At 40.7% G+C, this 19,605-nt stretch overlaps 1 protein-coding gene across 1 annotated transcript in view; it reads left to right on the forward strand.

Annotated features, from left to right (window-relative positions):
* Positions 1–19,605, forward strand: part of NCEH1 (neutral cholesterol ester hydrolase 1) — a 67,763-nt gene that overhangs the window by 24,241 nt on the left and 23,917 nt on the right. Inside the window, exon 2 of the mRNA XM_020879598.2 lies at positions 17,939–18,167. Within this exon, the coding sequence (XP_020735257.2) occupies positions 17,939–18,167 (229 nt within the window). The remainder of the gene's footprint in view (positions 1–17,938; positions 18,168–19,605) is intronic.

Here is a 19,605-nt window from a genome sequence, read left to right on the forward strand (position 1 = left end):
GGGAAGGGATCATTCAAGCCTGAGGGAGGCCAGTGAGGACCAGATGTTCCTCTATGGCTTGTCATTTGCAAGCCCTGCCCTTGGCAGCACTGTCCCAGGACTTCCACACATTGCAAAGAAAATCAGTCACAACAAAAACTGTCTGATGAAAGACTGTTGCCCACTTTGAATATAGTACGCCCATGTGCTAAGACACTTCAGTTAGGTCCAACTCTTTGAGACCTTATGGACTGTAGCCCGCCGGGCTCTTCTGTCCATGGGATTCTCCAGGCAAGAATACTGGAGTGGGTTGCCATTTTCTTCTCCAGGGGGTCTTCCTGACCCAGGGATCAAACCCACATCTCTGAAGTCTCCTGCATTAGCAGGTGGGCTCTTTACCACTAGCACCACCTGGGAAGCCCTCAAGTACATAGTATAGGCAACTCTAATTGCAGAAGAACTACCTGGAGACATTCCTAGGTCCCACTCCCAGAGGTAGGCCACAAGAATCTGTGCTCAGATGCTGCCAGTCTGGGGAACACCTTTTGTGTAATCTCGGACTAGACCACTTGCCTGATTCTGTAATGAGGATAATAGAGATAAGGGACAAAAGAACTAGTTCTCAATGACCTTCTCTTAAAAACAAATGTATTTTTAAAAAAATTTTATTAGGGCATAGTTGATTTACAATCTTGTGTTAGTTATAGGTGTAAAGCAAAATGAATCCGTTATATATATACTTTTGTATTATTGTTAAAGCTATTGAAGTGTGAGCTGATTAAAATGTAATTTATTCTCAAAGCATTCCAAAGCAGCTGATGGGGAGGACCATCAGTTTTCCAGCTGAGAAAAACTTCTTTAAATTATTTTTGTTTACAAAAAAAGAATTCTCTTTTTGACACAAAAAGTAGAAGGACATACTTTAAAATATAAATTAAATATATTGTGACCTTGCTACCTCTAAATAACAAAGTTGCCTTAAGGCATTCTATTGATTATTAAACTTTTTTGTGTATTCCAGCTTTGCCCCACTCTATTATAAATAATAGATACCAGTGTATTTATAGTGAATAATGTAAGGGATCTTCTTTTAGAATTAGCCATCAAAGAATAAGTATAAATTGCTATGTTGTAAAAGAGTTCTCTGCTCTAGACAGACATTCCTTCAAATGCAATTTACAAAGAACCACATTTCCTTGGGGAAAACATAATTTAAACCAGGGAGAAGTAACACTCCTTTTCAGGGAAATTGCAGTGCCATCCAAGATATTAGTAGAGCTATAAACCTCTGTAAATATCACTGTTGGACTCAAAGATTTGGTTATGTTCATGAACAAGATACGTAAATTAAAAATGCAGTGTGTTAAATGAGACTATATAGCAAACAGAATATGTCTTATAACTTCTACTGTTTTTATATTATAGTTTGGATTTTGGATCTTTTTTTTTTCCTAAAAACAAGTGTATTTTTAAACCAAATAATTTACTAACCTGTTGGTGTGCCAAACTCCTTTTGTCTCTTCATTTGGTCTTGATATCTTTTGTTGGGACCAGACTTTCAGTTCCCTAGGATTGAAACAGGGGTGGAGGGGGGAGGCTCAAGCAAGAGAGGAATAGATGTTCTTTAAAAGTATCATAAAGAGAGATTCAAAGTCATATCATAGATATAGACCATTTTCCTTGTGATGGGATATGTAACTTATAAATTCATGTTAGGACAGAAGTACAGTCAGTCCTTAGTTTCTGCTGTTCCTCACCTCGATCAGTTTTCTATGCTTGAAGCTCTGGATGTGGAGGGCCTACTGCACTATGCCACTTTATATAATAGGCTTGAACACCCACAGATTTTGGTATGTGCTGGGGGTGGTGGTGCTGGAATCAATCCCCTGTGGGTACTGAGGACCACTGTATAGTTATTTCATCTGTTGTACAGGTATTTTGACTTAGACTTAATAGGTTATGCATTAACCATATTAGATTGTTGTAGCTCTGAATCATGAATAAGTTTGTGAGGAGTAAATTGTTTCAATTTCCTGAATCTGTTAAATTGAGAAGCCTCTCCTGGGGTAAAAGTAAAACCTCCATCACTGCGGAACCCAAATTCTTTCACAACAGCCCTGCCTTCTGCTGTCCTTCCTGAGCCTGGTAGTCCAGCCTGTCTCCTAATGCCTCCGGCCAACAAGTGACTGAGCTGTGTTAACTTGAAACTGCTGGCTGTAGAGATTCCAATTGCTTGTAAAGCCATTTGTTTTTGCACTGATGTCAGTTTTCTTAGGCACTGTTTACCTAGGCAAACTGGTCCTGCTACCCAGCCCAGCAGATCTGCTGGCAAAGAGAACTTGTAGCTGGTAGGGTGGGATACATTTCATGACCTTCTTGCACTCTCCAGCCTGATTTTAGGCCTTTTTTATTCGTTTAGGTATTCAAAACCTGTGTGATGGGAGAAACTCAGCTTTAAACAGTGGTTTAGTTGTTGATTTTCTTCTGAGCTCTAAGTAATAACATTCAGAGGGATAGGGCAGTCACTTGGGCTTTTGGGTTCTAGTACTTTGTCACTTGGAGTTTTATGATCCTGGGCAAGACATTTAATGTTTCTAAGCCTGAAATGAAAAAAAAAAACCAGAATATAATATCTACTCTTCCTGTTTCACAGGTTCTTACGAAATTCAGACAACTGAAAGTTCAAATGATTATAAACTGTAAAGCAATATACAGAATAATTATTATAAATATTATAATTTATTGTGTATTTTTTATTTTATACAATAGCTATTAAATTATTATAATCACATTCTCAATATACACAAAAAGATCGTAGCTTACTATAGTTAGCATCTGAATCTGGCTTTTCTGACGTGTAGTAAATATCTATAAAAATCATTTGCCTTTTATCTTTTGGGTTTATATGCCATTTAATAAACAGTTTTTCAAAGAAATATCAAATTTACTTCTCTGCACTTTACATAAAGCAAAAGATTGACTCAACTCCTGCAGTATCCTGTGTAACACACTTGTGAAGTCAGGCAGAGGGCATGAGTGGGCAAGCTCTGTACTGCCTATAGCAGAAGGGAGTTTAGGAGGTTTCGTTTAGAAGTTTAATTCTTTTGTGCTGCCTTGAGTCAGCTACTATTTGGAACACTCACATGAAAACAAATACTACTTGTCCTGGCAATAAGGGAGGCATTTTGCAGCTTGTGTATTCTCATGAAGGACATTTGTTTATGACCATGGACATGGGACACTGGAAAAAAATTTTGATCTCCAAGTCTTAGATCTTGTCTAAAGTTGCTAAAAGGCTTGAGAAAGAAACGTGCTGGTGAGGAAGAGCTGAGAAAAAAGGGCAGATGGAGGGGCCTCCTCAGCCCAGAGGATTCATGGCTAGAGCTGCTGATCTTGGGAGAGGCACATATCCATTCCAGGCCTCAGTTTTCTTTTGTGTAATATGGGAAACTAAAGGGTCGTTCCAGATGTAAAAATCTTCCAGTTTCATGAAGTAGGTTTGAGACTCAGTTGACTAGTGAGTGACAATAGAGAATGATGGATGAGGTTTCTAGAGCCAGAGTGGGTTCCAGTCCAGGCCACCACTTCATGCCTGTGTGACACTTTTCATGGACCACTCTTGGCCTGAGACTTCACATGAAGAACAGTGATTTGTTGTTGTTTAGTTGCTAAGTCGTATCTGACTCTTTGTGACTCCATTTGCCTGCCTGCAAATGTCAATATGTATGAGCTATTATCCCCCTCAAATTTAGAGGACTTTTGGAAATAAGCAAGTACTTTGGCAATACAGAAACTGTCTTCTGTGTGATAGTGAAAAATAAACAAAAAAGTTTAGGAACTGGAAAGAGACCAGCTTCTCCTCTTTGTGCTCTCCCAGGTTGAACTGCAGTGAGAGAACAAACTGAAGGCTTTAGGGAGAAGGGGTTAGGGTGTCAGATCCCTCTGAGAGTTCTTGCCTTTCTCTCTTCTAGGTTACCTTATCAGTGAGTGGTGGTGAGGTTTTCATCAGGTTTGTTTTGTAGCTTATAAGAAAATCTTAGATGGAGGAATGAACGAATACAAAATTGTAATAGAGCAATTGCATCAGAGAACCCTACTATTATTAATACATAATTATATTTGTGTTTCACAGGTTGGCTTAATAATTCCCTCCAGTGCTTTGCTAGAACTGTTTTGGTCCATGCGTATTCTCAGAGTGTGGCCAGGTTTATTTTATAAATGCTGACTAAAGGGAAAAAGGGAGAAAGGACAACAATAGGAAGGTTCCTTAACCAGATGAAAGTGAGAGTCGCTCAGTCATGTCCAACTCTTTGCGATCCCAAAGACTGTACAGTCCATGGAATTCTCTAGGCCAGAATACTGGAGTGGGTAGCCTATGCCTTCTCCAGGGTATCTTCCTGACCCAGGAATCGAACCAGGGTCTCCTGAATTGCAGGTGGATTCTTTACGAGCTGAGCTATCGGGGAGCCTTCCTTAACCAGATGGGGATCTACTAAAGGCCTGAGTGAGAATCCTGCCAATGCTGGGTTTCCATCAAGAAGGGACAACAAGAGATAATGTGGGCTTACTCCTCATGTGCACTCTTATTACAATTTTTTTTTCCTGAGAAACTTGGGCCCAGACAACTTGGGAAGTTTCCCTAGGTGATGGAGCTAATAAATGATTGAGCCAGGACTTGGCCTTGGGCTCTGTCCAAGTTCTGTGTTCTTCTCTCACTATCATATTTCCTCAAGCCTTTCTGTTCTTGCTCAAGGAATCTCAAGGCAGGATAATGAGAAGTGATTCTTCACAAACTTTTCTTCTGAGGAAACCTTGAGGGTGAAGTTTATGTCACTTAAAGGGCTCTTCTACCCTAAAGTCCTTCAGTTCAGTTCAGTTCAGTCGCTCAGTTGTGTCCGACTCTTTGTGTCCCTATGAATTGCAGCACACCAGGCCTCCCTGTCTATCACAAACTCCCAGAGTTTACTCAAACTCATGCCCATCAAGTCGGTGATGCCATCCAGTCATCTCATCCTCTGTCATCCCCTTCTCCTCCTGCCCCCAACCCCTCCCAGCATCAGGGTCTTTTCCAATGAGTCAACTCTTCGCATGAGGTGGCCAAAGTATTGGAGTTTCAGCATCAGTCCTTCCAATGAGCACCCAGGACTGATCTCCTTTAGGATGGACTGGTTGGATCTCCTTGCAGTCCAAGGGATTCTCAAGAGTCTTCTCCAACACCATAGTTCAAAGGCATCAATTCTTCAGCGCTCAGCTTTCTTCACAGTCCAACTCTCACATCCATACATGACCACTGGAAAAACCATAGCCTTGACCAGACAGACCTTTGTTGGCAAAGTAATGTCTCTACTTTTTAATATGCTATCTAGGTTGGTCGTAACTTTCCTTCCAAGGAGTAAGTGTCTTTTAATTTCATGGCTGCAAGTCACCATCTGCAGTGATTTTGGAGCCCCCAAAAAATAAAGTCTGACACTGTTTCCACTGTCTCCCCATCTATTTCCCATGAGGTGATGGGACCAGATGCCATGATCTTAGTTTTCTGAATGCTAAGCTTTAAGCCAACTATTTCACTCTCCTCTTTCACTTTCATCAAGAGGCTTTTTAGTTCCTCTTCACTTTCTGCCATAAGGGTGGTGTCATATGCATATCTGAGGTTATTGATATTTCTCCGAGCAGTCTTGATTCCAGCTTGTGCTTCTTCCAGCCCAGCGTTTCTCATGAGGTACTCTGCATATAAGTTAAATAAGCAGGGTGACAATATACAGCCTTGACGTACTCCTTTTCCTGTTGGGAACCAGTCTGTTGTTCCATGTCCAGTTCTAACTGTTGCTTCCTGACCTGCATACAGGTTTCTCAAGAGGCAGGTCAGGTGGTCTGGCATTTCCATCTCCTTCAGAATTTTCCACAGTTTATTGTGATCCACACAGTCAAAGGCTTTGGCATAGTCAATAAAGCAGAAATAGATGTTTTTCTGGAACTCTCTTGCTTTTTCGATGATGCAGTGGATATTGGCAACTTGATCTCTGGTTCCTCTGCCTTTTCTAAAACCAGCTTGACCATCTGGAAGTTCACGGTTCACGTATTGCTGAAGCCTCGCTTAGAGAATTTTGAACATTACCTTACTAGTGTGTGAGATGAGTGCAATTGTGCGGTAGTTTGAGCATTCTTTGGGATTGCCTTTCTTAGGGATTGGAATGAAAACTGACCTTTTCCAGTCATGTGGCCAGTGCTGATTTTTCCAAATTTTCTGGCATATTGAGTGCAGCACTTTCACAGCATCATCTTTCAGGATTTGAAATAGCTCAACTGGAATTCCATCACCTCCACTAGCTTTGTTCATAGTGACGCTTTCTAAGGCCCACTTGACTTCACATTCCAGGATGTCTGGCTCTAGGTGAGCGATCACACCATTGTGATTATCTGGGTCATAAAGATCTTTTTGTACAGTTCTTCTGTGTATTCTTGCCACCTCTTCTTAATATCTTCTGCTTCTGTTAGGTCCATACCATTTCTGTCCTTTATTAAGCCCATTTTTGCATGAAATGTTCCCTTGGTATCTCTAATTTTCTTGAAGAGATCTCTAGGCTTTCCCATTCTGTTCTTTTCCTCTATTTCTTTGCATTGATCTCTGAGGATGGCTTTCTTATCTCTCCTTGCTATTCTTTGGAACTCTGCATTCAAATGGAAATATCTTTCCTTTTTTCCTTTGCTTTTCACTTCTCTTCATTTCACAGCTATTTGTAAGGCCTCCTCAGACAACCATTTTGCCTTTTTTGCATTTCTTTTCCATGGGGCCATCTTGATCCCTGTCTCCTGTACAATGTCACGAACCTCCGTCCATAGATCATCAGGCTGTCTGTCTATCAGATCTAGTCCCTTAAATCTATTTCTCACTTCCACTGTATAGTCATAAGGGATTTGATTTAGGTCATACCTGAATGGTCTAGTGGTTATCCCTACTTTCTTCAGTTTAAGTCTGAATTTGGCAATAAGGAGTTCATGATCTGAGCCACAGTCAGCTCCAGGTCTTGTTTTTGCTGACTGTATAGAGCTTCTCCATCTTTGGCTGCAAAGAATATAATCAATCTGATTTCAGTGTTGACCAACTGCATATAGCTCTCAGTTTAGGAATGTGCAGCTGGTGATTCGAGCTTTCCAGGTGGCGCTAGTTTAAGGAACCTGCCTGCCAATGCCAGAGACATAAGAGACTTGGATTGGATCCCTGGGTTGGGAAGATCCCCTGGAGGAGAGCATGGCAACCCTGACCAGTGTTCTTGCCTGGAGAATCCCATGGACAGAGGAGCCTGGCAGGCTACAGTCCATGGAGTCCCAAAGAGGTGGACACAACTGAAGCAACTTAGCACACTCCCAGCTGGTGATTCAGCCTGGCTTCAAGTTAATGTGAAATTTACTTTGTGAATTACCAGAGCTGACCTAAGTTAGTGAGATTTCACTCTAGGACAAACTGACGTGCTGTGAAGGCCTGATGTAAGCAAATAAGAAGAGATAATATTATGAGCACTTATGTACTAAGTTCTATGTCAGGTATCTTATGATCACTCCAATTTTACAGGTGAAGAAACTGAGACAAAGAGAATTTTGTGACTTGCCCAGAATTACCCAACTAGCAAGTATTAGAGCCAGGATGGAACCTTGGCTGACTGACTTTACCATCCACACTCCCAAATACTATGCTATGCTCTGGACGACTGGGGATGAGAAAGGGTCAAGCGGAGGCAGTGGAGTGCTCTCTGGGGTTGGGGGTGGGGTAGAAACACTGATTTGGGACTTTTACTGATTTCCATAATATAAATACCCCCACCGTGGTTGCTTTCAAGCTACTGAATTGATGTCAAGTGACTTGTACATTTACACTGGTTTTTGTGACATGGCAAGAGCTGGCTCCAGCAGAAAATGAAAGGGTATTGCCAAAGAGAATAGCTAGCTACAGAAAAAAAATTAATTTATACAAGTTATGACTAAAAAGTACAAAGGGTGGTGCAGTGAGAAATGGAGATGGAATGAAGAGAGGGACAAGATTGGAATGTCAAGTTCGTTTGTTTTTTTTTTTCCCAGTAAGAAACTAGAAGTCAGTGGAAGTTTTTAAGCAGCCAGATGTGATCAGCCTTTTTGGATAAGAACTCTGGTTATAGAGAAAGAAAGTGCTTCTAGAATTCAAGTTAGTTGGCATATAATGGAAACAATGAGCATCTAATCAAGGCAGCAGTGGGAGTCAGGGTGGAGGCTGGGGGTAGAACTAGATTCAGTAAGTGCTGGCAGGTGGAATTGACATGAATTGATTCATTGGATATCATATGGGAGAAGGAAGGAGCTGAAGAAAATACCAAGATTTCTAGCTTGGAAGCTAGATTTATGGTCAGATCATTAACGGAGAATTTAATGGAGTGAGTTGTTGAGTCAGGACTGGGGAAAAAAGTACAGGACATATTCATTTTGAAGAGTTTATAGGCTATAATCCTGGAGATGGCTGGAAATGTAGACCTGGAGCTTAAGAAAGATAGACCACGGATATTAGATGTGAAAGTCATCAGCACATGGATAGAGATCATAGCCATTTAATTTATTAAGCTGCTAGTAAGCACTTCCTATTTTCCAGGCATTTTGACGTGGTAGTGCATTGCCTTGCTCAGGGAAAGCAGGAATTATGTAGATGAGTAAAATAAAAAATGTGACCTTGGGGGAAACCATCATTTACAGGGCCAGTGGACAGGAAAGGAAGGAAAAAATCAATAAAATACCCAAAAGAGAAAAAGGAGGAATTAATTATTAACGTGGTAAGAGACTAGTGAAACACAGAAGGAAGAAAGCTTCAGCAAGAACAAGTTGTTAAATACCTGCAGAAGCCAAATATGTCATTGGTGTGGGCAATAGGGTCATGATATCATTGGTGAACCTTCTGGGTTCTATCCCTGGTTCAGGAAGATCCCCTGGAGGAGCAAATGGCAACCCACTCTAGTACTTTTGCCTGGAGAATCCCAAAGACAGAGGAGCCTGGCAGGCTATAGTCCCTGGGGTTCCAAAGAGTCAGACACAACTGAACAACTGTGCATGCATGCACCATATGGCCTGGAGCCTCCCAGCAGAGCCCGTCCTTTCATCAGAGTTGGATTGGATTAGAGATCTCCAACACTCAGCAAATAAAAGGATGTTTTTGTCCTTGTAATCTAGGCAGCAGTAGAAAAGAGGACTTCAATATCTTTTCCTTACTGGAGGAGGAGGATGCTGAACATTTGTAAAGCAAAGTAAAGGTGGTGGGCAGAAGGTGCAAGTGTGGAACACGTCCACAACCACAAACATCTATGTGCCTTTCCCCACCCTTCTCTCCTTGTCCAGCCTACTGATCACTCATTAAACTCTATTATGGGGAAACAGTGTCAGACTTTATTTTTCTGGGCTCCAAAATCACTGCAGATGGTGACTGCAGCCATGAAATTAAAAGATGCTTACTCCTTGGAAGGAAAGTTATGACCAACCTAGATAGCATATTAAAAAGCAGAGACATTACTTTGCCAACAAAGGTCCGTCTAATCAAGGCTGTGGTTTTTCCAGTGGCCATGTATGGATGTGAGAGTTGGACTGTGAAGAAAGCTGAGCGCTAAAGAATTGATGCTTTTGAACTATAGTGTTGGAGAAGACTCTTGAGAATCCCTTGGACTGCAAGGAGATCCAACCAGTCCATCCTAAAGGAGATCAGTCCTGGGTGCTCATTGGAAGGACTGATGCTGAAGCTGAAACTCCAATACTTTGGCCACCTCATGCGAAGAGTTGACTCATTGGAAAAGACCCTGATGCTGGGAGGGGTTGGGGGCAGGAGGAGATGAGGACAACAGAGGATGAGATGGCTGGATGGCATCACCAACACGATGGACATGAGTTTGAGTAAACTCCGGGAGTTTGTGATGGACAGGGAGGCCTGACGTACTGCAATTCACGGGGTCACAAAGAGTCGGACACGACTGAGCGGTTGAACTGAACTGAACTGAATCAGCTAATACTGCCTCCAGGCAACCAGATGAGACAGATTCTCTTTTCTCACAAGCTAGTTATACATACCTTTGTCCTTTAAGTCATGTATCTCTACTTTTTAAGTTTCTGCATCATATCATAAGCTGATAATGGTGCTGTAATTCTCAGTATCACTTAGCCTGGACTGACACTTTTGCTGCTTGGTTTGAACAACCATGGTCATGGAGAATTCTCTGCAGGTTGGAACAGAAGGCATGAGAAGATCTTGAAATACCCAGGAGGTTGGCACAATCATTAGATCTCTTAAGGGAGCAGTAGTCAGAGGGCAGAGCTGGCAGTGATGAGACTATTGAAATAATTGGATTATGCCTCCACAGTGTGCCCAAAACTTCTCCTGACTAGGAGAAAGAATATTTTCCTCTCTAGTCTATTTCCTTGTCGCTGTGTTTTGTTTCTTTGCTAGATCTCTTGAGTCTTACTATTGTCTGAGTCGTTAACAAATACCTCTGAGCTCTTCCTCCAGGCCTTCCCTCCTTGAATCTTTGACCCTGTCTTTTATACTTGACTACCTAGATGTTCCATTGGCTATAAATGGAATAATTTTAAAATGGAATTTTCTTACCTTTCCTGATTGTTCTTCTGCCTGTGTTCTGTGTTTCTCATACCCTAAGTGAAGACTTCCAGGATCTTTCAGTCCTTTGCTTGTGTCCTACCAGCCTGCCTTCCTGATACCATATCTTACTCTGTGTGCAGTTACCAAGGTGAATCAACTCTGCCTCAGTGATACCTCTTGAATATATTCCCTCCCCTATATTCTCCTGGGGCAGACCTTCATTTTCGTCCTGTCGACAGTTGCCAAATGCTTACGGCTGTTGTCCTCTAGTCTCTTCTCTCAGCAATCTACTGTGTACACCTCGGCTGCATCATTTTGCCCAAAATATAGTCTCATTAAAAAGAGTGTCCAGAATCTTTGTTGTTTAACCATGAACAACTCAGAGCATTTCATCTGCCACCATCTTTCCAGCTGCACCTTTAGTCAGACTGCATCGTTTTCTACATCAGAAGTTGCAGCTGGTGGTTTAGTCCAGATTTGGCCTGCAGGCAAGTTTTGTTTGGCCTGCAACTTAAGAAAAAATCGATCTGAATCAATGATTTAAAATCAGAGGAAAAAATAAAAAAATAAAATCAGAGGATTTCCCTTAAAAATTAAAGTCAGAGAAAGTTTAGTTAACTGTGAAAGCTTAAAGACAGATGGAAATTTGCAGCAGTCAGTCAAGATTTGAATTCTTAACTGCTTGAATTCCGAGTCCATCTTTCGCCTATCTCTGTATTGCTGTCACATATAGCAGAATCTTTACATATACTCTGTGCGTGCCTGCTCAGTCCTCAGTCGTGTCCAACTCTTTGCGACCTCATGGACTGTAGCCCACCAATCGCCTCTATCCATGGAATTTTCCAGGCAAGAATACTGGAATAGGTTGGCATTATCTACTCCAGGGAAACTTTCTGACCCAGGAAAGCAGATTGGCAAGCAGATTCTTTATCACCGCACCACTTGGGAAGTCCTTACACATACTAGTCAGGGCCTCATTAATATTTGTTGAATTGTTATTACCTGACTTTTCATAGTTTCTTGACGCAAACATTGAAGTTGTTTGTAGGAAAAAAAAGTACTGCATTAGTGAGTCACAGGTGATCTGTACAGGGTTCAAAAGTGCAGGTCATGTAATTTGCACACCAATAGAAATAAATAAATATGCATTTTAAAGTATATTCAAACTTTACAATGTTTAAAAAATGTGACCAGACGATGGCTGATTCTTATTGATGTATGACAGAAAACGACAACATTCTGTAAAGCAATTATCCTTCAATCAAAAAAATTTTTTTAAAATGAATTTTCTTTTAAATGTGACTTTATGGCCATGCAAGAAAGTTTGTTCTATGAAATTGTTGTCCTATAACAGGCAGGAAAAAGGCAGAATTTGGAGAGGAGAATTAGAAAACAGCTTGACAGGGTGAAATGGCCATCACTGGAAAAGTTGGAGAACCACTTGTGTGGAATACAAACTCTTGAATGTGAGAAATGAAGCAGGTAGTGAGTTATAATAGATGCTCTAAGTATCTAATGTGGATGATTTGTGTTGAAATTTGATCACACACTGAGTTATTGATGTCTGTGGACTAGGGTACTAGTGTACTAAAGTCCTAGTAAGTGTACTAGGACTTTTTCCCTCCTCTCCCTCCCACTTTGACATGAGCATACAAATGAACTTTTTAGAGATAACAATTTTACATCTTTTTAACCTGTAATAATTTCAGAACTTGGTAGTCATTGTGGTCCTAATAACAAATTACATAATGGGTAAAAAATGATGATCTCAGTTTCCCTGGAAACATGGGGCTGTCTATCCCTGGGCTCACATTTCCTCATGCAGGATCTTCCAGATCAGTGATGTGACAGTAACAGTAGAAGGCTTAGTATATGCCAGGTACTATTCTAGTACCTGTTTTTACTTTTTTAAGCATCACAGCAGTCTTTTCAACCAATTAGTAGTATTATTTCTGCTTTATATATGAGAAATTGAAGCACAGAGAGGATTAGTAACTTGCCTGAGATCCCACTGGTAGTTGGGGGAGTTGGGCTTTTAACCCAGGCATCACTGTGGAGTCTCTGCTCCTGACTTTGGTGTTTGACATGACTCTTGTTGTTGTTGTTCAGTCTCTAAGTCATGTCTGACTCTTTGCAACCCCATGGACTACAGCATGGCAGGCTTCCCTGTCCTTTACTGTCTCCTGAAGTTTGCTCAAATTCATGTCCATTGAGTAATGCCATCCAACCATTTCACCCTCTGCTGCCCTCTTCTTTTGCCCTCAGTCTTTCCCAGTATCAGGGTCTTTTCCAGTGAGTTGACTTTTTGCATCACATGGCCAAAGTATTGGAGCTTCAGCATCAGTCCTTCCAATGAATATTCAGGGTTGATTTCCTTTAGGATTGACTGGTTGGATTTCCTTGCAGTCTTAATAATCTCAGCAGTCTTCTCTAACACCACAATTCAAAAGCATCAATTTTTCAGCACTCAGCCTTCTTTATGGTCCAGCTTTCACATCCATACTTGACTACTGGAAAAGCCATAGCTTTGCCTATATGGACCTTTGTCAGCAAAGTAATGTCTTTGCTTTTTAATATACTGTCTTGGTTTGTCATAGTTTTTCATCCAAGAAGCAAACATTTTTTAATTTCATGGCTGAAGTCACTGTCAGCAGTGATTTTGAACCCCAAGAAAATAAAACCTGACACTGACATTCCTCTTACATTGAGCCTTCTATTGCCATGCTCTGCATGCCTTCACTTCCCTTGTTTACATTTTCTTCCCATAGGCATTTGTCTAACACTTCGGCATCTTGGTTTCCTATCCTTTTCCTTGCTCTTCACACTTCATCTTCTGTGTGTGTGCACTCAATCATATCTGACTCTTTGCACTCTATGGATTGGGTCCTGCCAGGCTCCTCTGTCCATGGGATTGTCTCAGGCAAGAATGCTTTAGTGGGTTGCCATTTCATTCTCCAGGGGATCTCCCCAACCCAAGGATTAAACCCAAATCTCCTGCATTGGCAGGTGGATTCTTTACCACTGAGCCACCTGGGAAGCCCCTTCATCTTCTATTAAGGCACAGTTCAAAATAAATGCCTTACTGAATTTCATCTCGCTAAGAAGAGGTGCAGGTAATTCCTTCCTTCTCTGGGCTTGTGCAACCCTTTATCTAGGTTTCTCTAACTAAACTTGTATTACTTAACTACTAACATCAGCTATTCATTTACAGTTCTTGGTTCTCTTCTATTTCTCTAAGCTCCAGAAGATTGTCTTTTTCTCCCCCTTAAGTTTCCCTATCCATTGAATATATTTTCCTATTTGTATGATGAATGAATTAGCAGAGAACAAGCCCATTCATAAACACAAAAATGAACAGAGTATAATTTAAGCAGAATATAGTTTTTGCTTGATTTTCTTTGAGTTTTGCTTCTCCTCTGACCTTTGATCATCAGACCCAGGTAGGGAACCAGTGGCCAACCTATTTTGCATATCTGGTTCTACTAAGGTGTAATGAGTATCTCCACCTCCTCAAGCAGAATTCCTTTCTGGATCCTGGAATAGTTATGGGGCAAGTTTTAAGACCTCTAGCATTGCCTTAGGGTACTTAAACTAGCCAAGACTGGGTCATTTCACAACCCATGAAACTCTTAACACTTGGAATGCTTCTTTGTGCTACTGGAGTTTTCTGGCTACTTGTAAAAAGGTTTCAGGAAACAGAAACTTGAGAATATCTCTTGGGTGGATCTGAATCTCATTTCATGAGCTCAAGAATGCAAGAAGTATAACTTGATCTATATTTCAAGCCTTCATTCTTTCAGTTCAGTTCAGTTCAGTCGCTCAGTCGTGTTCATTCTTTAGGTAGAACTTAATTCCAATGAATTTAGGTATTCCTCCATCACTGTTTTCTTTCAGGTTTTGGGGTGTTTTATATATTGAGGCATAATACTTTGGGTGGTGGGGGGAGGCATCTGGGTACACATCCTCAGCCCACATTCCCGTTCCAACTGGTCCTTGGTGTTTGGTTCCTACAAGTTGCCCTGGGATATCTTTTGTTCTTATTTATGAAAGCCTTTCAGATCTATTAGTGCTCTCTTCTGTTCCTGTTGGACCCTTGAGAGTGTGTCATGGGCCATGGATAATGGAGAAGTTGTCTCAGACACATCTGCAAGACATTCATGCAACCTTGCTATTTTTGTGCCTTTTGGGCACATGGAATTGTTCTGCTGCTCCTCTATCAGCTGGAGCCCAAGGAGCTCTTTGAGGTCATTTGAGGCACCACCTTCCTAGACATATCCTGAAGTCAGTCTTCCCGAGAGTCTTGCCTTTTTCCAGGGTTCTGTCTTGGGCATGAGACACATGTCTATTGCTCTCAGATTCCATAGACATATCTGAGGGTTGCTGTGTCCCAAGATTCTTTTTTCGTTGAATCTCAGATATCAATCCTTACATTTCTCATTTCATCTCCAATACTTTTTCCTTCCATCTCCCACCACCTAGCTTGGAGATTCACTTTCTATTCAGGTGACTTCTTATTCATCATGTAATCTTCTAAATCGTCTGTTTTTTGTTTTAATTTTCCAAAGGATGTAGGCTTTTGAAAATTAAAAGCAGGAAAACACTCCTGTTTGTTTGCTATTTGTTCTCATATTCCTTCCTTGCGGTAACAACTACAGAAAAGCTTGGCTACTGATTTTATTTGCTGGACAGTTGCCACATGATATCACATACACAGGTGAATGTCATCCTATCCTGGATAGTTTTCAGAGCAGCTTCCTGGATGCACACTGTTCTCAACAAGCATCTCTAGGGTAATTCTGTATGTCCTGCAGTTCTCTCACAGTTCCCGGAATCCAGCTTCTATACTGGTTAGTCTCTAAGCTTCTTTTCTCTCTTCCTCAGAAGGAGGAAAATAATAGAACTGTAGCCAGAATGCAACAACCTCTCCTCACACTATAGGCACTCAGGCAGTAATAACTATTATTAATAATAGTAATAATAAATTGGTTAATGACAGATTGCTATTTGATTTTCTCTATTTTCAAATTTTGAAACAAACTCACTATTATCTGTAGGATAATGATTTTTCATTCTCACATTTATCAATGAATTCCAAATATTAGCACAATTTTAACACCCAACTAGCCTTTCTTAAATGCATCTACTTACCTTTTTCTCCTTCATAAACAAACTGTCCCTTCTCCAATGAGCATTTTTGTCCCTTGTCAATGTTGTAAAACAATGCAGATAGTTGTTCAGAAACCCCATTAATGTCAGTAATCGTAAGCTAATACAGCAGAAGTGCTTTAGGAAAGGTATGGGCAGATTGAGATAAGTCTGGCATGGAATATGTAAGGGGAACCTGGAGTGGATTCTATGTAAAATGAATAATCTACTGTAATCTTACTGTTTTGTAAAGACAGTTCACTTGTTTTACAGCTTTCCTTTAGTTGAAGAAACTCATATAATTTGTTTTAAATATTTAATAAAGTCTTCATTTAGCAAAAGCAAAAAATGTAGTCCATAAAGTAATGAGTCAAGCCTGCCATTTCTTTGTTCATATTTTATTATTTCATGCCTATTGAGCTACTTTGGCTGTGAGAAATAGAATTGATCTTGTGTGTTTTCTGTTAATTCACAAGGGTTTATTGTGTGAAGTCTAGAAATTTCAGTGAATACAGAAATTCTCAACTAGGCCCCAGTGCATCTCCATATTCCCCCATTAGACTGATGTGTTACCACAAAACTCAAATGATGATTACCTCTTCCTAATTTGCCAAAGACTTTAAACCTTTAATCTTATGATTAGACTCCTCTTTATATGTGTGTGTGTGCACAAACACATTTGTTTGTTTCATATCAAGAACAGTAAAAGTTGTTTTAACTTTTTCAATAAATTGGTCGATTGATACATACTGAAATTGAGTTATTTTATTAATACTCACTTGCTTTGCGGTTGCATATATTGGCAGCCACTAGATAGCAATGAAATTGCTGGAAAAACTGTTCATGGTTAGATAAATTGCTTCTGGTTCTTGCTTTTCATGAACACTGGCTAATTGTTCTATAATGCAGTCTTTCCAGCTCTTTTCATGACAGGGTATATGTATACAGTAATAATATTTTATATGAGACAGTGGGGTAAATGGCTCAGGAACTTGGCTGCCCAGAGACAGAGAGGATCAGTGTCATAGCACATCTGCGTCCTCTTTGAGGCATAACAGTGTGCTCCATGCGTGTGCTGGGAAGCTGTATTATGGTGAATTGCAGATTACATAGAGCTCTTGTTTCTACTAGTGACATTGTCTTCTTGATCTTATGATGGCATTAAATATTTCACTAATCATCAGTGTTCTGTTTCATATTCTACAGAAGCACACTGTTACTCTTCATCTGCTCCCCTTCAAGTTTGAGAGCCACTAGGAGATACAGTATCTGAGTTCATACTTTTGTGCCAGGAAGGTTTCTAATCACTCTGTGACACTTCTGAGCCTCTCTAGCTTGACTAGTCACTGGCTTCCAGATGGCTTCCCATTTTCTGACTTTGTAACATGGCCTGTAGGTCTTGCAGGGAGGTTATTTTTATAAGTGTACTCAATAGGAAGAGCTTGTATGAGGAGCAGAAAGAGGGCTGGGTCTCCTTTCCAACCAGATAACTTCCTGTGAACTCTTAATGCAGAACTTGATGGTCTCAGAGCTTAAAGGAGGAAGAGACAACAGGCTGCATGTTCTTTGCACATTTCTGCAAAGTTCCTGGTTATGTCTGAGCTGCTCTGCTTCCAAACTCCAGTGCTGCAGCTGACTCTGCTTCTTCTTCCTCACACACTCATTCCTTTCTCCTGCTCTCAAAACAATCACACTTAAATATATAAGCTTAAAAATTTTTTTAAATGCTTAACAGTAAATATAAAACTTCCTCTTTTATATGTGTATTCAAATAAAGTATTCTTCCTTCACTCCTCATATGTTATTAGAAATGTGATGTGCTAATTTAGGATGAGGAAAGGGACTAAAAACGAATTCACAGTTCCCAGGTTTGAGTTGCAGAACTTCCAGTTAACCAGCAAGATGGGCACATTCAGCTAATTCAGCTAATCTAAGCACATTCAGCTAATCTAAGCCTGCTTGATAAAACAAGACTAGTGACACATTTCCCTCTCAGAGATTATCTGAAGATCAAAGAAGATCTCACATAAGAAAATTCTCTGGAAGCTCAAGGAATGAAAGATAGAGACATTGTGTTATTTTATTGAAAGTGGCCAGTGAGTCCTCAAGGGTAGTGGCAATTGCATGTAAGAATTCAAATGCTGAGGGTCGGTGAGTGTGGCTCAGGTGATGACAAAGCTGACGCACCCTCTCTCTCATTCCCCCCTCTTCCTCCAGAGCAACTTGATACACTACCTGGGCCTCAGTCATCATCTGCTGGCGCTGAACTTCATCATCGTTTCTTTTGGCAAGAAAAGTGCATGGTCGTCTGCTCGGGTGAAGGTGACTGACACTGACTTTGATGGTGTGGAAGTCAGAGTGTTTGAAGGCCCTCCAAAGCCAGAAGAGCCTCTGAAACGCAGTGTTGTTTATATCCATGGAGGAGGCTGGGCCTTGGCAAGCGCAAGTATGTCCTCACCTTTAGGTTGTTTGGGGTTGTGGCTGGTCCTGGCAGATATATGACTGGGTTGACTTTCTTACTGGGTAAGGAGAAGGGACCACTGGACTTGGTCCCCCAGGCGTCCCAGTTATCCCTACCATCCCAGCAAAGTTATTCATAGCATCCCCTCCTCCCCATTCTCCATTCTTGAAAGGATCCTGGTTTGGATGATTAGTTGTATAGCTACCCTACACCAAGAGTTTTGCCTGTTTGTTTGTTAATTCAGGCAGACTCTTTTGAAAATATTTCCTGTAATCTAAATCATACACTAACTTATTGTGAAGTACTGAAGTTGCTTTCTATACCCAAACAAGGTAAAGTTGAGCCAAAATATGAGGCAGGTATCTGTAGCTCTAGACTAACTTGTGTTTTGAAGACATCTTTCTATGAAATAGAACAAGGATTTCTGTGTATACATGTTAACTCATCAACATTTTATCTGCTTATGAAACCAAAGATGAAAATATTAAATGTATGCCCCAGTTAAAAGGAAATGACCTTGAAAAGTTCGAGAACATTCTCTTTAGCATTGGATAACTTTCATGAGCAGAATACACATTAAAAATGGCAGGCAGCCAAGTGGAGCAGCCAGTGAAAAGCATACTAAGGAGGAGAGATAAGGGCCTTACCTCTGCTCATAATTGTTATGGAGCTACTTTCTCATCTTCAGCCCAGAGATTATTTTCATCCATTAAGTTTAAAGGCTATGGTGGGACTTCCTTGGTGGTCCAGTAACTAAGACTCCACACTGCCAATACAGGGCACCTGACTTTAGGAAACTAGATCCCACATGCTGCAACATGCCACAGTTAAACTCCAGTGCAGCCAAATAAATAAATGTTGTTGTTTTTAGTCACTCAGTCATGTCCACCTCTTTGCAGCCTCATGAACTGTGGCCCACCAGACTTCTGTGTCCATGGAATTCCAGGCCAGAATACTGGAGTGGGCTGCCATACCCTTCTCCAGGGGATCTTCCCAACCCAGGTGTTGAGCCTGGGTCACCTCCTTTGCAGGCAGATTCTTTACTGGCTGAGTCACTAAGGAAGCAAAATACATAAATAACAGTAAAGTTTTTTAAAAAGAGGCAAAGGCAACTTGTTCTGGTTTGTCTTTAAAAAAAATAAAAAGTGGCAAAGGCCAAAAAGTGTAACTTTCTCTAGTAATCTCATTTCATTTAACTCCATATTCATCATTTGTTCTTTTATTCATTGATTTATTCACATTTCCAACAGATGATTACTGAATATATAGGTCTGCCCAGGGCCGAGAGGTTTCCTGGGGTATAGGACTTTGGGTACAAAACCTCAAATAGTTGTATGCAAACCTGGATCTTTGGTTACTCTAATGTGTGCTGGATGATGGGGAAACAAAAATGAGTAAAACAGAGTCTCTGCCCTAGAAAAGA

Source organism: Odocoileus virginianus, chromosome 4, assembly GCF_023699985.2.
Source record: "Odocoileus virginianus isolate 20LAN1187 ecotype Illinois chromosome 4, Ovbor_1.2, whole genome shotgun sequence".
In the NCBI taxonomy this organism is placed as follows: domain Eukaryota; kingdom Metazoa; phylum Chordata; class Mammalia; order Artiodactyla; family Cervidae; genus Odocoileus; species Odocoileus virginianus.